The sequence below is a fragment of the Cetorhinus maximus genome, chromosome 27 (genome assembly GCF_964194155.1).
Source record: "Cetorhinus maximus chromosome 27, sCetMax3.hap1.1, whole genome shotgun sequence".
Classification (NCBI taxonomy): domain Eukaryota; kingdom Metazoa; phylum Chordata; class Chondrichthyes; order Lamniformes; family Cetorhinidae; genus Cetorhinus; species Cetorhinus maximus.
Window position 1 is genome coordinate 3054447 of NC_135905.1, and position 22283 is coordinate 3076729.

At 47.3% G+C, this 22283-nt stretch overlaps 1 protein-coding gene across 1 annotated transcript in view; it reads right to left on the reverse strand.

The window, feature by feature from the left end:
• Positions 1 to 22283, reverse strand: part of LOC144668481 (tolloid-like protein 2) — a 177359-nt gene that overhangs the window by 65926 nt on the left and 89150 nt on the right. The window contains exon 11 of the mRNA XM_078530514.1: positions 4097 to 4213. Within this exon, the coding sequence (XP_078386640.1) occupies positions 4097 to 4213 (117 nt within the window). The remainder of the gene's footprint in view (positions 1 to 4096; positions 4214 to 22283) is intronic.

Here is a 22283-nt window from a genome sequence, read left to right on the forward strand (position 1 = left end):
AACCAGACACGCACTCCACCAGGCGGGGGGAGAAACATTCATTACAGGTTTATACAGCCCTTTAACATTGTAAAACAGGGTGAGGCCCTTCACAGCAGAGACATCAGATAAAAATACACACAAGGTGAGGTTAGGACAGGCGACCAAAAACTGTCTTAAGGAGTTTCTTAAAGGAGGAAAGAGAAGTGGAGAGTTTGAGAGGTTTAGAAAGGGAAGTTCAGGCCCAGACAAGTTAAAGGATGGAATAATATCGATGGGTTAAAAATATGAATGACAGATGTGAATGCAACATTTAGTATTGACTCTGATAGAGGGAGGTGCAAGTCAGAGGAATTTCCTGAACCTCCTGACTGACAGTGTCACTGCTCTCTGACCCTCCCCCCCATTCCAGGGGATTTGTATGAGGGGCACAAGGTCCCTGCATTAGCCAGGGTGTCCCACCAGACTGGGGGCAAAAACATGCCCTGGAGGGGTTCACTGAGCTGCCCTCTCCAGGCCCTGTAACCCAGGACAGGGCTGGACTCCAGGACTCCACATTCAGTCTCCAGCAACCGGCATTCTGCTGAGGCCAACAGTGGAACCAATGGGGGTGTCACCATTTCATTCACATTTATCTCATTCCCACTTACTCACACGGGTAAGCAGCTGATTCGAGGGGAAGCGCAAGAATAAGCACGACATTCCCTCGAGGGAGCTTGAGGGGAACATTGTCTCGAGGGAGTGTGAGGGGAACATTCCCTCAAGGGAACACAGAGGTGAGGGGGATATCCCCTTGAGGGAGCATGAGGGGAACATTGCCTCGAGGGAATACAAAGGTGAGGGGATCTCCCCTCGAGGGAGTGTGAGGGGAAGGTTCGCTCTAGGGAGCACAAAGGTGAGGGGGATATTGCCTGGAGGGAGTGTGTGGGTGAGGGGTCATTCTCCTGAGGGAGTGCGAGGTGAGGGGGACATTCCTGAGGGAGCTGAAGGGTGGGAGGGGCTTCGTCGCCCTGCTGTGAGGAAGATTTGGAGGGCACTCAGTAACGTGCAGAATTCAGCTGGCTCTTTCACACAGGAACAATCACACAGGGACATTCACACAGGGACACTCACACAGGAACAATAGTCAGGCACAGGTTTCAAACATTAACTCTGCTTCTCTCGCGTCCGATTCTGTTTGACCTGCTGGGTATTTCCAGCATTTTCTGTTTTTCCTTCAGATTTCCAGCACCTGCAGTATTTTGTTTTGGTGTCAATAGTAACTTAGTGCTCAAGGGACAGAGTAAAGCAAGCAGGATGCTGGGGGTTACAGAGATACCCCACCTGCAGCCCTGACTGGTGACACTTGCAGCAAACCTACAAACCCCCAGCTACCTGGAGATTCAATCAGACCCATTCTGCCCCCAAATAGATCCCATTGCCTCAGTCGGTTGCTCAGGGGGTAGGAAGGCAGGGGGTAGGGAGACAGGAGGGGGGAGCATTCTACTCTACATCGTCTCCAGAATAATCACATTCTACCATATGTTTTATAATTTGGTAGAGTTAACAGTTAACGCTGGGAGAGGAGGAGGCCACAGATGAGTCAAAGGAACAGGCAGAACCTGGGCACCTATCACTGCTCCTGGAACAGCGACAGAGACTCATCTGAACCCAGTTCATTTGTCAGGTCACTGCCCCCTGAAGTCCTGGGTCAGACTGGCAGGAACCTGGGGCACCGACCCTCGATGGTGAACCCACCTCACTCAGCACCTCGCCACAAACAGGATAAAAGGGCAGTGCCCAGGTAAAGGTGCAGAAACACTCGTGCCTCTTCTAGCCATGACCAGTTGGTTTTTATCTCTGGCACATTGCAGCCGACTTCTCTTTTCCCTAGTGCTTCTTTTGGCCATTTAAAAAAAATATCCACTCTCAGGATGTGGGCGTTACCCTTAAGGCCGACAATTATTGCCCATCCCAGTTGCTATGAGAAGATGGTGTTGAACTGCGTCTCAAACCGATGCCAGCACTTTGGCACAACAAGCTGACTTACTAGGTAACTTCAGAGAGTAGTTAATGTGGGAGACTGGAGTCACATATAGGCCAGACTAGGGAAGGTTTCCTTTTCTAAAGGAGATCACTGAACCAGTTGGGTTTCTACAACAAGCCGACAGCTTTACGATTATTTTTAACAATATTTTAAAACTGAATTCAAATTCTCAGCCTCCCTGGGTGGACTCTCATTCCCTGGATTACCAGCCCAGTAACTTGACCGCTCGCCTACCGCACCCTGGCTACTGGCCGTCTCCTGCTCCCCGGTCGAATTCCCTGCTGAGTTCCAACCTAGGTGGGAGAAGAAGCAATGTGATTGGCTGCTGGATGCCCCAGGGGTTGCTGGGAGGGCGTGGCTCCTTCAGGCAGCAACAGTGCGGCCGGGGCCTGCTCAGTTTCTAGTTCAGGTTGGGTCTTTCAATCCGGTGGGATGGGTGCCAAGCTGTCCTGTGATGCACCGGTCATGTCCAGCTGCCCCCTTAGGGCACACAGTTGCCAGGAGGTTGCAGGAACTTGGCACCAAGGTCAAGTTCCAGCCAGTCTCCCTGTCTGGAGAATCCCACAAGAAGAGACTCAAGGAGCTAATTGTACAAAGTGTCCGTCGGGGGGGGTTTCGGAGAGACCCCACAGTTATTGCCCGGTCAGAAGGCTCGACTGCACACGTCACGGTGTGAATGCCAACCCTGTGCCATGGTCTAAAACCAGATGCCACTCCCCACCCTCCCTGAGTATTCCCACCTCTGTCACCTGTGTCTATCTCCTGTCCCGGACTATGGCTGAGATTTTCCGGCCCCTCTCACCGGCAGGATCTTCTGGTCCTCCCAAAGTCAGTGGAGATTTGAACGGCTGGTCACATCCACCATAGGGAAAACCACCAGAGCAAGGCCGGGAAATCCTGGCTACATTCCCTGGGGGGGATCCCGAGAAGGATACCTGCTCTTCCTGGCCTGGTCTGGAGGCATCTCTCTGCTCCCAGCAGCTGCTGACCAACCTTCACCTGATGGCTTCACTTCACCTGCCCAGGTAAGAACGCCCACACAGCAGGGGAGCCTTGGAAAGGTGGGCACGGGGCTGGGATCCAGGTGCCCAACCCAGCTGAAAACCCACCGGCGCAGTTACAAGGGGAGAAGACATTCTCCTGCTCCGAGTGTGGGAGGGGCTCACTCATCCATCCCACCTTGTGCACCACAGCGTCTTCACACTCATACATTGCACAGAAGTAGGCCCTTCGGCCCCTCGTGTCTGTGCCAGCTCTTTGAAAGGGCTACTCAATTAGTCCCACTCCTCTGCTCTTCAACATCAACATCTTTCCCTGAAAGTGGCGTCACAGGTAGACAAGGTTGTAAAGAAAGCTTTTGGCATTCTGGCCTTCATAAATCAAAGTATTGAGTATAGGAGTTGGGATGTTATGGTGAGGTTGTATAAGACATTGGTGAGGCCAACTTTGGAGTATTGTGTGCAGTTCTGGTCGCCTAACTACAGGAAGGATATCAGTAAGATTGAGAGAGTGCAGAGAAGATTTACTAGGATGTTGCCGGGTCTTAAGGAGTTGAGTTACAGGGAAAGATTAAACAGGTTAGGACTTTATTCCTTGGAGCGTAGAATAATGAGGGGAGATTTGATAGAAGTTTACAAAATTGTGAGGGGTATAGACAGAGTAAATGCGAGTAGGCTCTTTCCACTTAGATTAGGAGAAATAAACACGAGAGGACATGGCTTTAGGGTGAAAGGGGAAAGGTTTAGAGGGAACATTAGGGGGAACTTCTTCACTCAGAGAGTGGTGAGAGTGTGGAACGAGCTACCATCTGACGTGGTAAATGCGGGCTCACTCTTAAGTTTTAAGAATAAATTGGATAGATACATGGATGGGAGAGGTCTGGAGGGTTATGGACTAGGTGCAGGTCAATGGGACTAGCGGAATAATATTTCGGCACGGACTAGAAGGGCCGAATGGCCTGTTTTCTGTGCTGTAGTGTTCTATGGTTCTATCATTGGTCTCAAAGATTCGACTTTCACATCTTTTTCAGTCCGAACCATTTTGGCAAAATATCATCGCTGAAGAGATGATTTTGTTTAAAATTATTTGTACCTTCATAAACAGCGGAGAAGCCTTTCCCCACCCAGTTACTGCTGCTCCGGAATTCGATCCAGAGCCGGCTGTCAGTGGAAATGATTGTTTCTGGAAGTTTCTCACCACAAAACCGACCTGGAAGGAGGAGACACAGGAGCAACATTCATCACCATCCAAGGACTCAGCTTGGGAAATGCATTTTTAAAGATTCACTATGTTCAGTTGTGCCTCAGTGGGTAGTGCTCTCCCTTCTACATCATAAAGTCAAGGCCCACTCCGTGAGACTCGAACACACAAAATCCAGGCTGACGCTCCCAGTGTCACACTGAGGGAATGCTGCCAGGTGCTGTCTGTCCGATCGGATGTTAAACCCTATTTACGCTCTCAGGCGTAATAGACCCCGTGAGACTATTTGAAGAAGGGCAGGAGAGACCTCCCGGGTTCACTGGTCAATATTCATTCCCTCAACCAGCATTATTAAAACAGGTTATCTGGTCAATTAGCACATTGCTGTTTGTGGGAGCTTGCTGTGCACAAATTGGCTGCCTCATTTCCTACATTACAATAGTGACTATCCTTCAGAAGTATTTCATTGGCTGTAAAGCACTTTGGGACTTCCCTAGGAGATGTAAGTTGCTATATAAATGCAAGGCTTTCTTTCATTAAAGATGGGATACAATCAGTTTTGAGGATGGATACCAGGCACCCAGTCCAGGGAGGGCACACATGGTATTGTCGGTTCACAATTCTGAAGCGTGGGACCAAAATTGAACTTATTCTTTCACTTGCAATCTGCCTATAACATCACTGACAATAAAGGAGTTTCCAAAAAGGAAAGCATTATTTATATACCTAAGTGTCAACCTTGCTCAGGAGTCAGAAAGTTGTGAGTCCAACACCCGCTGCAGAGCCAAAAGCAGATTTGACTAACACTCCAGTGCAGTAGTGAGGGAGTGCAGCATTGTCAGGGATGCTGGGGTAGAAAATGGGTTTGGGCCAATTTTCAGACCCAGGCGCGACCCAATGTGAACAGCAGAGGCCCAGGTAGGCCCGTGGCAGGCCTGAAATCAGCCCTCAGGCCTCATCTGGCAGCTGCCGCACCTCCACAGGCCCTTCTCGGAGGGTTTCCATTTGCTTCAGCAGTGGCGGACCTCGGGGGTGTTGTGGAAGGGGTTAGAGGATACAGCTGTGGCCAGCAGGACAGCTGTGGAGCTGTGAGGGACTGGCAGTCGCTGGTTAGGCCGCAGCAAACTCCTGAAACCTGAGGGGACAGGCTCAGCCTAAACTCTGCTCAACACTAACCTCTCCAAGGCCAGAATTTTACAGTCCCATTGCAGCGGGGGTGGAGCTGTAAGACTTGGCGAGCTCTCTAAACCCCATTGCCTTTGGCAGGACCATAAAATCCCGCTGTCGTAAAATTCCACCCTAAGAGTTCTTTAAACAGGCATTAGACCCCTCATTAATATATTCAAAAGGCAAACAGCTTTTGTCCATGACCCCTACAAATAGGCCCCACAAATTTAGCAGTGGCACCAACAGATTTGTTCAGATCCCCCCCACTTCTAAATGAATAAGATTTGCCCCAGTTTTACATCTGGAAAATTCTTTCAGATGAGATGTTAAAACATGGTCCTGTCTGCTCTCTCATGTTCACATAAAAGATCCTATGACATTACTCAAAGAGAAGCAGGGCAGTTCTCCCCAGTGTCATGGCCAACATTCATCCTTCAATCGAAATCACAAAACCAGATTATTTGAACATCCCTTAAATGGGTTCTTTAGGATGCGGGCGAACGAGTCAAGGCCCCAGTTATTGCCCATCTCTAGTTGACCTGAGAAAGCGGTGATGGGATTTCTCCTCGAACCTCTGGTGCTCCCTCACAGGGGGAGAGAATCGCAGGATGATGACTAACCAACGGTGAAGCATGTTGATATGTAGAGGGTGTGTGGCTGGTGTCTGTGTTGATATGTAGAGGGTGTGTGGCTGGTGTCTGTGTTGATATGTAGAGGGTGTGTGGCTGGTGTCTGTGTTGATATGTAGAGGGTGTGTGGCTGGTGTCTGTGTTGATATGTAGAGGGTGTGTGGCTGGTGTCTGTGTTGATATGTAGAGGGTGTGTGGCTGGTGTCTGTGTTGACATGTAGAGGGTGCGTAGCTGGTGTCTCTGGTCGATCTCCCATTGCTGGTTGCCTGGTCCTGAGCTGAGTCCCTGTGCCGTCAGTGGGAGCTCCCCCGCCACCAGGTATTGCTGTAGGAAACAGGCAGCCTTGGACCGTGACACTCCTGCCAGATTATACTGAAGGAGGACCCACCCTCCGCTCCCTCATCCACCCTCCACTCACCCTCACCCCCACTGAGACAGGCACCAGGGCCACATGAACATAGCCGGGTCAGTTACCATCCTGCTGGCTGCACTGACCTCATTACAGCTGTGCTCAGCTCATACCAAAGATACTGAACAGGAGACATGAATTGTACCTGCAAAGCAGGGAGGGAGGATGGGAGAGGGCAAGTAGGGGAAGGGGGGATGGGAGAAGGTAAAGGGGTGGGGGGATGGGGAGGGGGAAAGGGAGGGGAGAAAGGGGAGGGAAGAAAGGGGAAGGGAGAAAGGGATGAGGGGAAGGGGAAAGGGAGGGGAAAAGGGGGGGAGGGAAAGGGGATGGGAGAAGGGGCAGAGGGGAATGGGGGGAGGGGAAGGGGAGGAAGGGAAGGGGGAAGGGGAGTGGGGGAAAGGGGAGGGGGAAGGGGGAAGGGGAGTGGGGGAAAGGGGAGGGGGAAGCGGAGGGGGGAGGGAGAAGGTGGGGGGGGAAGGGATGTGGGGGGAGGAAAATCTTTTTCACCCAGAGGGTAGTTGGAGTCTGGAACAAACTTCCTGAAAGAGTGGTGGAGGCAAGATTAATTGAGGTATTCAAAAGGGAATTGGATTTCAACCTGAAAAGGGAGAATGGGCAGGGTTATGGGGGTAAGGCAGAGGAATGGGACTAGTTGGAATGCTCTTTCAGAGAGTCAGTGCAGACTTGATGGGTCAAATAGCCTCCTTCTGCACTGTAAAGATGCTGTGAAATAGTTTGACTCCATGGAAACAGCCGAGTGTCTAAAATACCACTCCCACAATGGACTAGGCAAGGGCGGGACTGCTGCATGGGGGATTGCTATCCGTATCCTTATCCCAAGGCCAGAAAAATCCTCACATGGTGGGAAGAGTGGCAGGAATTCCAGGATCAGGTCCAAGCTGCCATTTTAAAATCCCAGCCGTCTCCGTTCCAACATTGTCAGGGGTATGAAAATCCAGCTCTGTGAGCCTGGACAGCAAAGTGATGTTTGTAGGGCAGAGTACTGACATGGGTAAGGTTCAGCATCTGGTGCCAGGAACAAAGGAGTAGAATAACGGGTAAAAGGACCTTAATGAGCCAGGCCATAGAGGAAAAATTAGCTAAAAGCTGACATCAAACGCTCTCTATCTTAATGTGCAAAACACTGATAACAAGATAGGTAAATTAATGAGACAAAGAGAAATCAATGGATTTGATCTAATAACCATTACTGAGACATGGTTGCAGAGTGACCAAAGTTGCAGATCGAAGGATACTTAACTTTTCAAAAAGACAGATAAAATGGGAAAGGAGAGGAGCAGCCCTGATAGTAAAGGGTGAGATGAAAATAATAGCGAGAAAGGATTGGAACGCAGGAAATTAAGGGTTGGAGGGAGAACTAAGAAATAACTAAAGACAGGAGAGACAGCTAGGAGTAGTTATAGGTCTCCTAATGGTTGGACAGAGCGTAATTCAGGAAATTAGAGGAACATGTAACAAATATAATGCAATAATCATGGGGGGACTTTAATATTCATATAGACTGAGCAAACCAAACTGGCAAAAGGAGCTTGGAGAACGAGTTCATAAAATGCGTTGGAGGCAGCTTTCTACACCCAATGTGTTGAGAAAACTATCAGAGAACAGGCCACTCTCGTATTGTGTAACAAGACCCAGTTAATTATTCATATTATGCTAAATGATCTTCTGGGAAAGAGTGATCATAATGAGGCACAATTTCATATTGAGTTTGAGAATAATGGGGTTAAGTCTGAATACAGGGTCTTAAATTTAAACAAAGTCTTTTGCAGAGGTCTGAAAGATGAGGCAGATTGGAAATGAGATTTAAATATGTGACTGCAGGTACACAACGCCAAACAAAGAAATGAAAATAATTCATAATTCTCATTGAGGAATGAAAATTCCACTGGAAAAGTGGTCCAACCTTGACTAGATAAGTTAAAGATAGGTTAAAAGAAGGAGCTAACAAAAGAGTAGTAATGATGAGGATTGAGAAGATTTGAAAATTCAAAGGATGACCAAGAAAGTAATGAAAAGGGAGATTATAGAATGAGAGTAAGTGAGCAAGAGATTGGGGAGGGTTTAATCTAACTTGGCAGAGGTTTGGGAACCAGGAGATAATACCAGAGAGGAATACCAAGGTGCACTAATTACTTGGAGAGTCAGATAGTACTAGAATAAGCAATAGTAAGTTAATAGCTGGGGTTAGAGTAAGGGAGAAATGAAAAAGTCTAAATCAGGGTTACTGTGCGTGTATGTGAATGCACGGAGCGTGGTAAATAAGACTGGGGAGTTACAGGCACAGATCGTCACATGGAAATACAATGTTGTGGCTATAACAGAGACCTGGCCCAAAGAAGGGCAGGACTGGGTGTTAAATATTCCTGATACAAGGTGTTCAGGAAAGATAGGAAAGGAAGAAAAGGGGGAGGGTGGCGATATTCATTAAGGAGACTAAGGCAGTGCAAGAGGAAGGGAATGTCCCAAACGGATCAAGGGTGGGATCTATTTGGCTCCGGCAAAGGAACAAAAAGGGTGTGATTACATTGCTCAGTGTAGTCTACAGACAGCCAATCGTTGGGAAGGATGTAGTGGAACAAATTTGCAAGGAAGTGAAAAAATTATAGGGAAGTTATAATGGGGGGCTTTAATTATCCAAATACAGGCTGGGATAGTATTAGTGTGAAGGGCACAGAGAGGCAGGAGTTCCTAGAGTGTGTTCAGGAGAATTTTCTCCAGCAGTGTGTTTCCACTGAAAGGAGACAGAGCTGGACCTGGCTCTGGAAATGAGAAGGGCCAAGTTGATAATGTGTCAGTGGAGGAACATTTAGGGGACAGTGATCATTGTACCATATGTTTTAGGCTGACTATGGGAAAGGATAAAGAACAGTCCAAAGTAAAAATAATTAACTCGGGGAGAAACCAACTTCAACGGGGTAAAAATAAATCTGGGCCGAATAAATTGGAGTCAAAGGTTGGCAGGAAAAATGGTAGGTGAACAATGGGCTACCTTCAAAGAAGAGAGAGTTCGGGCACAGTCAAGGTATATTCCCTCGAAGGGGGAAGGTAGGGCAAACAAATCCAGAGCTCCCTGGCTGATAAAGGGGATAGAAATTAAGATAAAGAAGATAAAGTGTGCTTATGATAAATGTCAGGTAGAAAATACAATTGCAAAACTAGGCTGAATATAGAAGGTTCAGAGAGGAGGTGAAAAAGCAAATAAGGGAAGCAAAGAGGGAGTATGAAAAGAGACTGGCAGCTAATATGAAAGGGAATCCCAACATCTTCTATAGGCATATAAATAGTAGAACGGTGGTAAAAGGAGGAGTAGGGCTGATTGGGACCAAAAGGGGGATTTACACATAGACGTAGGGAGCATGGCTGAGGTATTAAATGAATACTTTGCGTCTGTCTTTCCCAAGGAAGAAGGTGCTACGAGGACATGGTGAAAGAGGAGGTAATTAATACACTAGAATGATTTAAAATTGTTAAGGAGGAGGTATTAGATAATACCTGTCTGTACTGAAGGCACCAGGACCGGATGAGATGTATCCAAGGACACTGAGGGAAGGGAGAGTGCAAATTGCGGATGCACTGGCTATAATCTTTCAGTCTTCCCTAGACTTGGGGGTGGTGCCAGAGTACTGGAGAATTGCAAATGCTACAACCTTGTTCCAAAAAAAGAGTAAAAGGATAAGCTCATCAACAATAGGCCAGTCAGTTTAACTTCGGTGGTGGGGAAACTTCTGGAAACAATAATTTGGAACACAATTGATAGTCACATGAACAAATGAGGTTTAATTACAGAAAGTCAGCATGGATTTCTTAAGGGGCAATCATGTTTAACTAACTTGCTGGAGTTTTTTGAAGAGGTAATAGAGAGGGATGATGAAGGCAATGCTGTTGATGTGGTTTACATGAACTTCCAAAAAGCATTTGGCACAGTGCCGCACAACAGACTTGTGAGCAAAGTTAGAGCTCATGGAAGGGACAGTAGCAACAATAGATACAACATTGGCTAAGTGACAGTAAACAGGGAGTATGGTCAATGAATGGTTCTCGGGCTGGAGGAAGGTTTGTAGTGGAGTTCCCCACTGTTGGTATTGGGACCCTTGCATTTCCTGATGTTATTAATGACCTAGACCTTGGTGGACAGGGCACAATTTTAAAATTTGCAGATGATATGAAACTTGGTAGCATTGTGAACAATGAGGAGGATGATGTGGAACTTCAAAAGGACAATGGTGGAATGGGCAGACAGATGGCAGATGAAGTTCAGTGCAGAGAAAAGTGAAGCGATTCATTTTGGTAGAAGGAACATGGACAGACAATATAAAGGGTGCGACTCTAAAAGAGGTGCGGGAGCAGAGGGACCTGGGTGTACATGTGCATAGATCGTTAAAGATGACAGGACAAGTTGCGAGCATGGTGAATAAAGTATACAGTGTCCTGGGCTTTGTTAATAGGGGCACGGGGTACATCAGCTTGTATAACTCACTAGTTTGGCCACAGCTAGAATACGGCATGCAGTTCTGGGTGCCGCACTTTTGGAAGGATGTGAAGGAACTGGAGAGAATACAGAAAAGATTCATGAGAATGGTTCCAGGGATAAGGAACCTCAATAATGAAGACAGATTGGAGAAGGTAGGACTGTTTCCCTGGCAGAAAGGAGGCTGAGAGCAGATTTGACAGAGATATTCAATATCATGAGGGGTCTGGACAGAGTAGACATGGAGAAATTGATCCCACTCATGAGAGGATCAAGAACGAGAGGGCACAGATTTAAAGTAGTTGGTAAAAGAAGCAAATGCACCATGAGGAAAAACTTCTTTCACGGAGCGAGTGGTTAAGGTCTGGAATGCGCTGCCTGAGAGTGAGGTGGAGGTAGGTTCAACTGAGCCACTCATAAGGGAATTAGACAGTTATCAAAAAGGGAAGAATGTGCAGGGTTAGACAGAGAAGGTGGGAGAATAGTACAAGTGAATTCACTTTGGAGAGCCAGTGCAGACATGATGGGCCGAATGGCCTCCTGTGCTGTAATATTTCTGTGATTTTTCTGCTATTGGAAGAGCCTTTACAAGCATGTAAAAGGAAGGGAGTAGCTAAAGTAAACATAGATCCCTTAAAAGGCAGGAGCAAGAGAAATTATAATGGAGAATAAGTAAATGGCAGAAATGTTAAACAAATATCGTGAATCTGTCTCCACAATCAAAGACACAAAGAATATCCTGGATATTGTGGAGAATCAAGAGACTAATGAGAGTGAGGAACTTAAAGTAATGAATGTTAGTAAAGAAAAAGCACGGGAGAAATTAATAGAATTAAAATCTAACAATTCCTTTGGCCTGATGATGTACATCCTAAGGTTTTAAAAGGGAGGCTGCACAGGTAATGAATGTATTGGTTTCGATCTTCCAGAATTTCTAAGCACAGAATTTTGCCCTCGTCAGGCAGGCGTGGCGGGCGGGCCTGGGAGCAGTCGCACAGCCGGCTGGTGCCCGCGATCGGACCCCGACATCGACTTCACGCTGGCTGGCCCGTGTGAACCACGCGCTGCAGCGCTCAGCGCTGCCGGGGTGGGGTTGGGAGGAGCGCGGGCGCTGAAGTTTGTGCATGCGCTGGGGTGTGCACTAGGAGAGTCCCCTGAGGGACAGAGCTGCCTCAGGGAGCTGAAGATTTTGAACTGTACAAACAAAGATATTAAAAATAATGAAAACATGTCCCCTCGTGCGACTCTGTCACATGAGCAGGGACATGTTAAATATGAGTTTTAAAAGTTTATATATTTTTATTTAAATCACTGGTTGAAACATCCCGCCTGTGGAAGAGGTTTTGCCAAAAATGCAAAGGCCACTTGGCCTTTTCGCCCGCCCGCCAACTGAATGTTTGGACAGGCAGCGAAAAATTCGAATCAATTAATTGATTTAGGACCTCAATAGGCCGCTCCATTGTCAGCGGGCGCGCTGCTGACTCTCACACGTGTGCCGCCAAGCGAAATATCGCGAGAGTGCGCGATGACATCGGGATGCTCGCCGGATGCCATCGCACGCTATTTGGCTCGTTAGGGTTGGGCGCAAGCCTGCCCGACAAGAGAAAATTTCAGCCCTAAGATTCTAGAACAGCCTCCGCGGGTTGGAAGGTGGCAAATGTGACCTCACTGTTCAAGAAAGGAGGGAGAAAAAAAACCAGGAAAATAAAGCCAGTTAGACTGAGATTCGTACCAGGGAAAAGTTATTATTAATGAGGCAATAACAGCCACTTGGAAAATCGCTGTATAATTAAGCAGAGTCAACACACTTTTATAAAAGGGAAATTGCATTTGACAAATCTATTAAGATAGTTTTGAGGATGTAACTGTGGGGTAGATAAAAAAGATGCAGCAATTTCTACTTTCAGAAGCATCCAATAAGGTGCCAAAAATAGGTTGCTACACAAGATTAGGGCCTATAGGATTGGGGTCTTATATGATCGTGGGATGTGGGGCAAAGGTAGCTATGTGGAGTTAGCTCACAGATCAGCCATGACCTCACTGAATAGAAACAGGCCTGAGGGGCTGAATGGCCTCCTCTTCCTATGTTCCTACCACAGATTGAAGATTGGTTAACAGATGGTTAAAGTGATTGGCCAAGAAGATGGCAGTGGAATGTGGAGAAATTATCCACTTAGTGGGAAGAATGGAAGAGCAGATTTCTTTTAAAAGGTGCGATGTGATCAAATGTTGGAGTGCAGAGGGATTTGGGGTTCCTTGTACATGACACACAGGAAGTTGACATGCAGGTATGGCCAGCAGGTATGGAAGGCAAATGGTATGTTACCCTTTATCGCAAAGGGGCTGGAATATAAGAAGTCTTGCTGCAATTATATAGAGCTTTGGTGAGAGAACACCGGGATTACTGTATCCAGCTTAGTCTCATACAAACACACGAGTTAGCAGCAGGAGTGAGGCCACTCAGCCCTTCGAGCCTGCTCCGCCATTCAATAAGACCATGGCTGATCTCATTGTAACCTCAACTCCACATTCACGTCTACTCCCTATATCCTTCCGACCCCTTGCTTATCAAGAATCTATCCAGCTCTGCCTTAAAAATATTCAAAGACTCTGCTTCCACTGCCTTTTGAGGAAGAGAGTTCCAAAGACTCACAACTCTCTGAGAGAAAAGAATTCTCCTCATCTCCGTTTTAAATGGGCAACCCCTTATATTTAAACAGTGACCCCAGTACAAGATTCTCTCACAAGAGGAAACATCCTCTCCACATCCACCCTGTCAAGACCCCTCAGGATCTTATATGTTTCAATCAAGTCGCCTCTTATTCTTCTAAACTCCAGCGGATACAAGCCTAGTCTGTCCAGCCTTTCCTCATGAGACAACCCACCCATTCCAGGTATTAGTCTAGTAAACTTTCTCTGAACTGCTTCCAATGCACTTACACCCTTCCTTAAATAAGGAGACCAATACTGTACACAATGCTCCAGAAGTGGTCTCTCCAATGCCCTGTACAACTGAAGTATAACTTCCTTACTTTTATATTCAATTCCCCTCACAATAAATAAATACATTCTGTTAACTTTCCTAATTACGTGCTGTACCTGCATACTAACTTTTTGTGATTCATGCACTGGGACACCCAGATTCCTCTGCATTTCAGAGCTCTGTAATCTCTCACCATTTGGATAATATGCTTCTCTTTTATGTTTCCTGTCAAAAAGGACAATTTCATACTTTCCCACATTTTGCTCCATCTGCCAGATCTTTGCCTGCTCACTTAACCTATCCATGTTCCTTTGTAGCCTCCTTCTGACCTCTTCACATCTTACTATCCTGCCTATTTTGTGTCATTAGCAAATTTAGGGAGGGACCATACCTTCACTCCCTTCATCCAAGTCATTTATATAAATTGTAAATAGCTGAGGCCCCAGCACTGATCTCTGTGGCACACCACTTGTTACATCTTACCAACCAGAAAAAGACCCATTTATACCTACTCTCTGTTCCCTGTTAGCCAGCCAATCTTCTATCCATGCCAATATGTTACCGCCTATACCAAGAGCTTTTATTTTTCACAATAACCTTAAATGTGACACCTTATCAGATGCCTTCTGGAAATCTAAGTACAAAACACCCACTGGTTCCCCTTTATCTGCAGCATATGTGACTTCTTCAAAGAACTCCAATAAATTGGTCAAACATGATTTCCCTTTCACAAAACCCATGTTGACGTGACCTGATTGCCTTGAATTTTTCCAATGTCATTAAGCTAACTGGCCTCTAGTTTCCTGCTTTCTGTCTCTCTTCCTTTTTGAATAAAGCAGTTACATTTGCTATTTTCCAATCAAATCCCGAATTTGGGATGGGATTTTACAGCCTCGCCGCAGCATGTTACGGGAAGTAATATCCCGCAGGGTGGGAGGGGCCATAAAATCCTGGCCTGGGGAATTCTGGAAAATTAAAACCAAAGCATTAACTATCTCACTAGCCACTTCTTTTAAAACCCTAGGACGAAGTCCATCAGGACCTGTCAACCCGCAGCTCCAACAATTTTCTCAGTATCACTTCCTTGGTGATTGTAATTTTCCTGAGTTCCTCCCTCCCTTCCATTTCCTGATTTACAGCTGTTTCTGGGATGTTACTTGTATCCTCTATAGTGAAGACCGATGCAATGTGAACTCTTGTCACATGAGCAGGGACACGTTAGAAACTAGTTTGAAATTTTTGACTTTTTTTAATGAGGGATCGAAACCTCACCCCGCCCTTGGATGAGGTTTCACAAAAAATCCTTTTCACCCGCCCGCCAACCGTAAGGTTGGTTGAGCAGCGAAGGTATTTCATTCAATTCGATCTTTAATAGGCCAGTTAATTATCGGCGGGCGTGCTGCCGACTCCCACTTGCACCCAGCGACCGAAATATCGCGCGAGTGCGCGGTGACGTCGGGACGCTCACCCGACATTATCATGCGTGTGCCGGACCCGAACGAGCGGAAAATTCTCCCCCCCTCAAACAGAGTGCAAAATTCAATCATGTTATCATTGCTGCTACCGAGTGGTGCTTTTACTATGTGGTCATTAATTAATCCTATCTCATTGCACAATGCCAGGTCTAGTACAGCCTGCTCTCTTGGTTGGTGCCAGAAACTATCCCGAAAACATCTTATGGGAAGAACTTTTGCCTCGTCAGGCGGGCCCGGAAGTGGCCGTGAAGCCACCCGCTGTCCGCAATCGGGCTCTGACCGCCATTTCACATTGGCTAGCCAATTAACAGCCAGCCAGTGTGAAACGTACGCTTGGAGCCTGAGCGCTGCCGGAGTGGAGGTGGGAGGAGCGGGAGCGCTGAGGTGTGTGCATGCTCCGGGGAGCGACACTGACAGTTCCCTGCAGGCACTCAGGGAACTAACACATGTTAAATACAAAAATAAACTTTTAACATAGGAGATAAACACGTCCCCACATGTGACTCAGTCACAAGAAGAGGGACATGTGAAAAAGGATGTTAAAAATGTTTTACTGTTTTTTCAGTAAGCGTTGGAAACCTCATCCTGCCCGTGCATGAGGTGTTGTTAACAATGCAAAGGCCGCCTGGCCAATTCGCCCGCCCGCCAACCCAACAGTTGAGCGGCAGCAGAAAATGCAGCTTAATTAATTACTGAAGGACCTCACTAGAGGCCTCTTAATTTTCCGCCTCTCACACACACCCGCCGACTAAAAGATCGCGAGTGTGCGCGATAACGTTGGGCCTGACGCCATCACGCACTATTTCACTTCCGTTCAGGTCACCCACGGAACGCAAAATTCTGCCCTCTGAACTCCTCATCTAGGCTACCTTTGCCCATCTTATTTTCCCAGTCTATATGCAGATTAAAATCCCCCAATGTTATCGCCGCATCGTTCTGACAAGCTCCAGTTATTTCTTCCTTTATACCCCATCCTACCATATGGTTACCATTAGGGGGCCTGTACACTACTCCCACACTGACTTCTCGCCTTTATCACTTCTCAACTCTACCCAATCCATTTCTACATCCTGGTTTCTTTAACTTAGATCATCTCTTTCGAATGTGCTAATACCATCATTAATTAACAGAGCCACTCCTCCACCTTTCCCTAACTTCCTGTCCTTCCCACATGTCACGTACCCTTCAATATGCAGGTCCCAGTCTATGTCGTCCTGTAGCTGTGTCTCTGTAATGGCTATCAGATTGTACTTATTTATTTCTATTTGCGCTATCAGCTCATCTGTTTTATTTCAAATGCTACATGTGTTCAGATACAGAGCCTTTAGTTGGTCCTTTTATTATTTTTGGAACATCTAGCCTTATCTGCTGATTTACTCTTAGATTTGTACTCTCTATCCCATCGTGACATGGTCTGTTTATCATTTCCCACATTTATACCTGTCTCTCTTGCCTTGTCTCTACTCTTGAATTTACCACATCTTCCCTAATTTGCTCCCTTGCCCCCATTATGCAGCTCACTAGAATTCATGGTTTGAGTGTGGACTGTTCCAACGGTACAACCTCCACTTTCCCCAGAGCTGCTGTCAGAGCCCCATGGCCTGGAGCCCTCTTCTCCCACACCAGTCTTTCAGCCAAGCATCCATTTCTCTAATATTATTTCCCTATCCCAATTTGCAAATGGCTTGGGTAATTTTTGAAAAATTTATTCACAGGATGTGGGTGTCGCAGGCTAGGCCAGCATTTATTAACCATCCCTAGTTGCATCTGAAAAGCTGTCTTCTTGAACCGCTGCAGTCCATGTGGTGTAGGTACACCCACAGTGCTGTTAGGGAGGAAGTTCCAGGATATTGACCCAGCGACAGTGAAGGAACGGTGATATATTTCCAAGTCAGGATGGTGAGTGACTTGGAGGGGAACTTCCAGGTGGTGGTGTTCCCATCTATCTGCTGCCCTTGTCCTTCTAGATGGTAGTGGTTGTGGGTTTGGAAGGTGCTGTCGAAGGAGCCTTGGTGAATTCCTGCAGTGCATCTTGTAGATGGTATACACTGCTGCTACTGTGCGTCAGTGGTGAAGGGATTGGATGTTTATGGATGTGGTGCCAATCAAGCGGGGCTGCTTTGTCCTGGATGATGTCAAACTTCCTAAGTGTTGTGGGAGCTGCACTCATCCAGGCAAATGGGGGGAGTATTCCATCACACTCCTGACTTGTGCTTTGTAGATGGTGGACAGGCTTTAGGGAGCCAGGAGGTGAGTTACTCACTGCAGGATTCCCAGCCTCTGACCTGCTCTTGTAGCCACAGTATTTATATGGCTAGTCCAGTTCAGTTTCTGGTCAATGGTAACCCCCAGGCTGTTGATAGTGAGAGATTCAATGATGGTATTGCCATTGAACATCAAGGGACGATGGTTAGATTCTCTCTTGTTGGATATGGTCATTGCCTGACACTTGTGTGGCGTGAATGTTACTTGCCACTTGTCAGCCCAAGCCTGGATATTGCTTGCTCCATTTAGACATGGACTGCTTCAGTATCTGAGGAGTTGCAAATGGTGCTGAACATTGTGCAATCATCAGCGAACATCCCCACTTCTGACCTTATGATGGAAGGAAGGACATTGATGAAGCAGCTGAAGATGGTTGGGCTAAGGACACTACCCTGAGGAACTCCTGCAGTGATGTCCTGGAGCTGAGATGACTGACCTCCAACAACCACAACCATCTTCCTTTGTGCTTGGTATGACTCCAACCAGTGGAGAACTTTCCCCCTGATTTTCATTCACTCCAGTTTTGCTAGGGCTCCTTGATGCCACACTCGATCAAATGCCGCCTTGATGTCAAGGGCAGTCACTCACCTCACCGCGGGAGTTCAACTCGTTTGTCCATTTTTGAACCAAGCCTGTAATGAGGTCAGGAGCTGAGTGATCCTGGTGGAACCCAAACTGGGCATCAGTGAGCAGGTTATTGCTAAGCAAGTGCCACTTGATAGCACAGTTGATGACCCCTTCCATTACTTTACTGATGATGGAGAGTAGACTGATGGGGCGAAAATTGGCCGGGTTGATTTGTCCTGCTTTTTGTGTACAGGACATACCTGGGCAATTTTCCACATAGCCGGGTAGATGCCAGTGTTGTAGCTGTGCTGGAACACCTTGGCTAGGGTTGTGGCAAGTTCTGGAGCAAAAGTCTTCAGTACTATTGCTGGAATATTGTCAGGGCCCATAGCCTTTGCAGTATCCAGTGCCTTTAGCTGTTTCTTGATTTCACATGGAGTGAATTGAACGGGCTGAAGACTGGCATCTGTGATGCTGGGGACCTCTGGAGGAGGCCGAGATGGATCATCCACTCGGCACTTCTGGCTGAAGATTGTACCGAATGCTTCAGCCTTATCTTTTGCACTGATGTGCTGGGCTCCTCCATCATTGAGGATGGGGATATTTGTGGAGCCTCCTCCTCTAGTGAGTTGTTTAATTTTCCACCACCATTCACGACTGGATGTGGCAGGACTACAGAGTTTAGATCTGATCCGTTGGTTGTGGGATCGTTTAGCTCTGTCTATCACTTGCTGCTTATGCTGTTTGGATGCAAGCAGTCCTGTGTTATAGCTTCACCAGGTTGACACCTCATTTTAGGTATGCCTGGTGCTGCTCCTGGCATGCGCTCCTGCACTCTTCATTGAAGCAGAGTTGATCCCCTGGTTTGATGGTAATGGTAGAGTGGGGGATATGCTGGGCCATGAGGTTACAGATTGTGTTTGAGTACAATTCTGCTGCTGCTGATGGCCCACAGCGCCTCACGGATGCCCAGCCTTGAGTTGCTAGATCTGTTTGAAATCTATCCCATTTAGCACGGTGGTAGTGCCACACAACACGATGGAGGGTATCCTCAATGTGAAGGTGGGACTTCATCTCCACAACAACTGTGCAGTGGTCACTCCTACCGATACTGTCATGGACAGATGCATCTGCGACAAGCAGGTTGGTGAGGATGAGGTCAAGCATGTTTTTCCCTCTTGTTGGTTCCCTCACCACCTGCCGCAGACCCAGTCTAGCAGCTATGTCATTTAGGACTTGGCCAGCTCGGTCAGTAGTGGTGCTACCGAGCCACTCTTGGTGATGGACATTGAAGTCCACCACCCAGAGTACATTCTGCACCCTTGCCACCCTCAGTGCTTCCTCCAAGTGATATTCAACATGGAGGAGGGATTATTACCTTTGAGGCTCTGGTTTTTAATTTAGTGCCTAGTTCCTCGTACTCTCTATACAGAACCTCTTTCTTTGAGCTGCCTATGTCATTGATACCTGCTTGGGCCATGACAACTGGATCCTCCCCCTCCCACTGCAAATTCCTCTCCAGCCCTGAGCAAATGTTCTGAACCCTGGCCCTGGGCAGGCAACACAGCCGTCTGGACTTTCACTCTTTGGTACAGAGAACTGTGGCACTCCCCCTCACTATTCTGTCCCTACTACCACTACGTTCCTTTTTACTCCCCCCACTTGGGTGGCTTCCTGTACCATGGTGCTATGGTCGGTTTGCTCATCCACCCTGCAGCCTTCATTCTCATCCAAACAAGCTGAGAGAACCTCAGACCTATTGGATAATTGCAGAGGCTCACACGCTTGCCCTCTGGGTCCCCTTACCTGCCTCACTCGCAGTCACCCCCTCCTGTCCCTGACCACTGACCAAATCAGAAGACTCTATCCTAAGGGATGTGACCGCCTCCTGGTATAAAGCATCCAGGTTAACGATCCCCCTCCCTGATGTGTCACAGTGTCTGCAGCTCAGCCTCCAGCTCAGTGACTCTGAGCCGAAATTCCTCGAGCCGCAAACTCTTACTGCAGACGTGTTTACCCTGGATCACAATGTTATCCAGGAGCTCCCATATGCTGCAGCCTTGACACATCACCTGTCCTGCCATCCTTAATGTGTTTCAAGTAATCTCTTGATTATATTAATTGCTTATTTATTTTCCTTTTTTATATATTTTACTAACTTTACCACCAGTTTGTATATTATTTTAAACCTTAGGACTGGAATAGGCCTTAACCACTTACAAGATCCTGACAAACAGCTAGTCCTTTCCCTGTAGCAGAGTAAGAACCAATTCCTACAGGGTGAAAAAGGGAGAGAAGGCAAAAGGAAAGGAACACCTCCTTTCTGCACTCCCGCACTCACCAAACTCTCAGGTATGCGTCCAGTTCCAAAGCTGAACCCAGTTCACCTTACCTTTTTGCCCTTGTCTCCTTACGTAAGGAAGGATACATTTGTCTTAGAGGTGGCCAACCAAGGTTTGCTAGATTGATTTCTAGGCTTAGGGGCTGACCTGAGAGATGGAGTAGAATGCAAACACACGAACAAGAAGCAGGATTTGGCCATTCAGTCCCTCGAGCCTGCTCTGCCCTCTGGAGGGGCACCTCCATCAACAGCCTCCTTTCAACATTGGGCCCACCACCACTATCACCACCCCCACCCACCCAACCACCCCCCACCCCACAAGCTCTGGCACCTGTGGTGCTTCCTCCTGTCGACCTCTACACCAACACCCCAACTCCTCTCTGCCCAGCCCCTCAGGCCTCACCTCTGCTACCCTTCCTCAGACCCCCCCAATACTTACCTGGTCCTGGACTCCCGAGACTTGGACTCTGGGGACTGTTTGCAGCTTCTGGTGCTGCTGGGACGTGAGTGCTGCCGGCCAATCAGATTAGCCAGCAGCTCTCTGAGGCGGGACTTCCTACCAAGCGAGGGGCAGAGGTCCCGCCTCCATTTAATTAAGGTTTATTGGAGCATTAAATGGCTGCAGGGGAGCCAGTGTCGGCAGGGGTGCGTTTTCCACCAACTCTTCAGATGACGGGAAGAGAAAGACCACCATCCGAAAAATCCTGGCCCATGTCATTCACATACATCAAAAAAAACTGTGTTCTTAGCGCTGTCCCTTCAGGAGCAGCACCCTCCAGTTTAAAAAATAACTATTTACCCGGACTCGCTGTTTCCTGTCCTTAGGCCAGGTCTTTATCCAAATGGACACTGACCCTCCCATTCCACGAGTCTCAGTTTTGTTAACCAGCCTTTTACCAGGCATTTTGTCAAATGCTTTCTGAAATTCCACACTGTCAGCAACCACTGTCTTCATCAACCTTCTCTGTTAATTCATCAAAAGATTAAATGAGATTAGTCAAGCATGTTCTGCTGTGCTGGCTCTCCATAATTAACTCAAACCTCTCCAAGTGCCTGTTCATTTTTACCTGATCATTGTTTCTAAAACCTTACCCACCACCTGATGTTAAACTGACCGGCCTGTCGTTGCTAGGGCTCTCCTGACACCCTTTCTTGAATATGGATGTCAGGTTTGAGACTCTCCAATCCTCTGGCACCTCCACCCCCTGGTATCTAGGGAAGATTATGGAAAACTGTTCCACTATCTCCACTCCCACTACCTTTACCAACCCTCATCACCCTCTTTCTCTCTAATTGGACCCACTCCACCTCTTGCTGCCCGCTTACTATTTACATACTGCTAGGTCATCTTTGGTTCCCTTTTCTGCTGACAGCCATTCTATTCACATACTCTCTCTTTGCCAGTCTCATTTTCCTCTTCACTTTCCCTCTCAACCTATTGTTTAACCTGGTTCTCACTTGAAGAATTCACCTGACCTGCATCATGCACCCACTTTTTTTGTTTCATCATATTCTCCATCTCCTCTGCTATCCAAGGGATACCCATGGCTTTGATTTTAGTCAATTAAGGAGTAAATATTAGCCCGGACGCTGGGGATAACTCTCCTGCTCTTCTTTGAAATAGAGCCAGGGGATTTTTTTGTGCATCCACCCAGTTTAAACATCTCTTCCAAAAGACGGCACCTCTGACAGTGCAGTGCTCCCTCAGAACCGCACTAGAATGTTGACCTTGATTTTCAGGCTCATGGCCTGG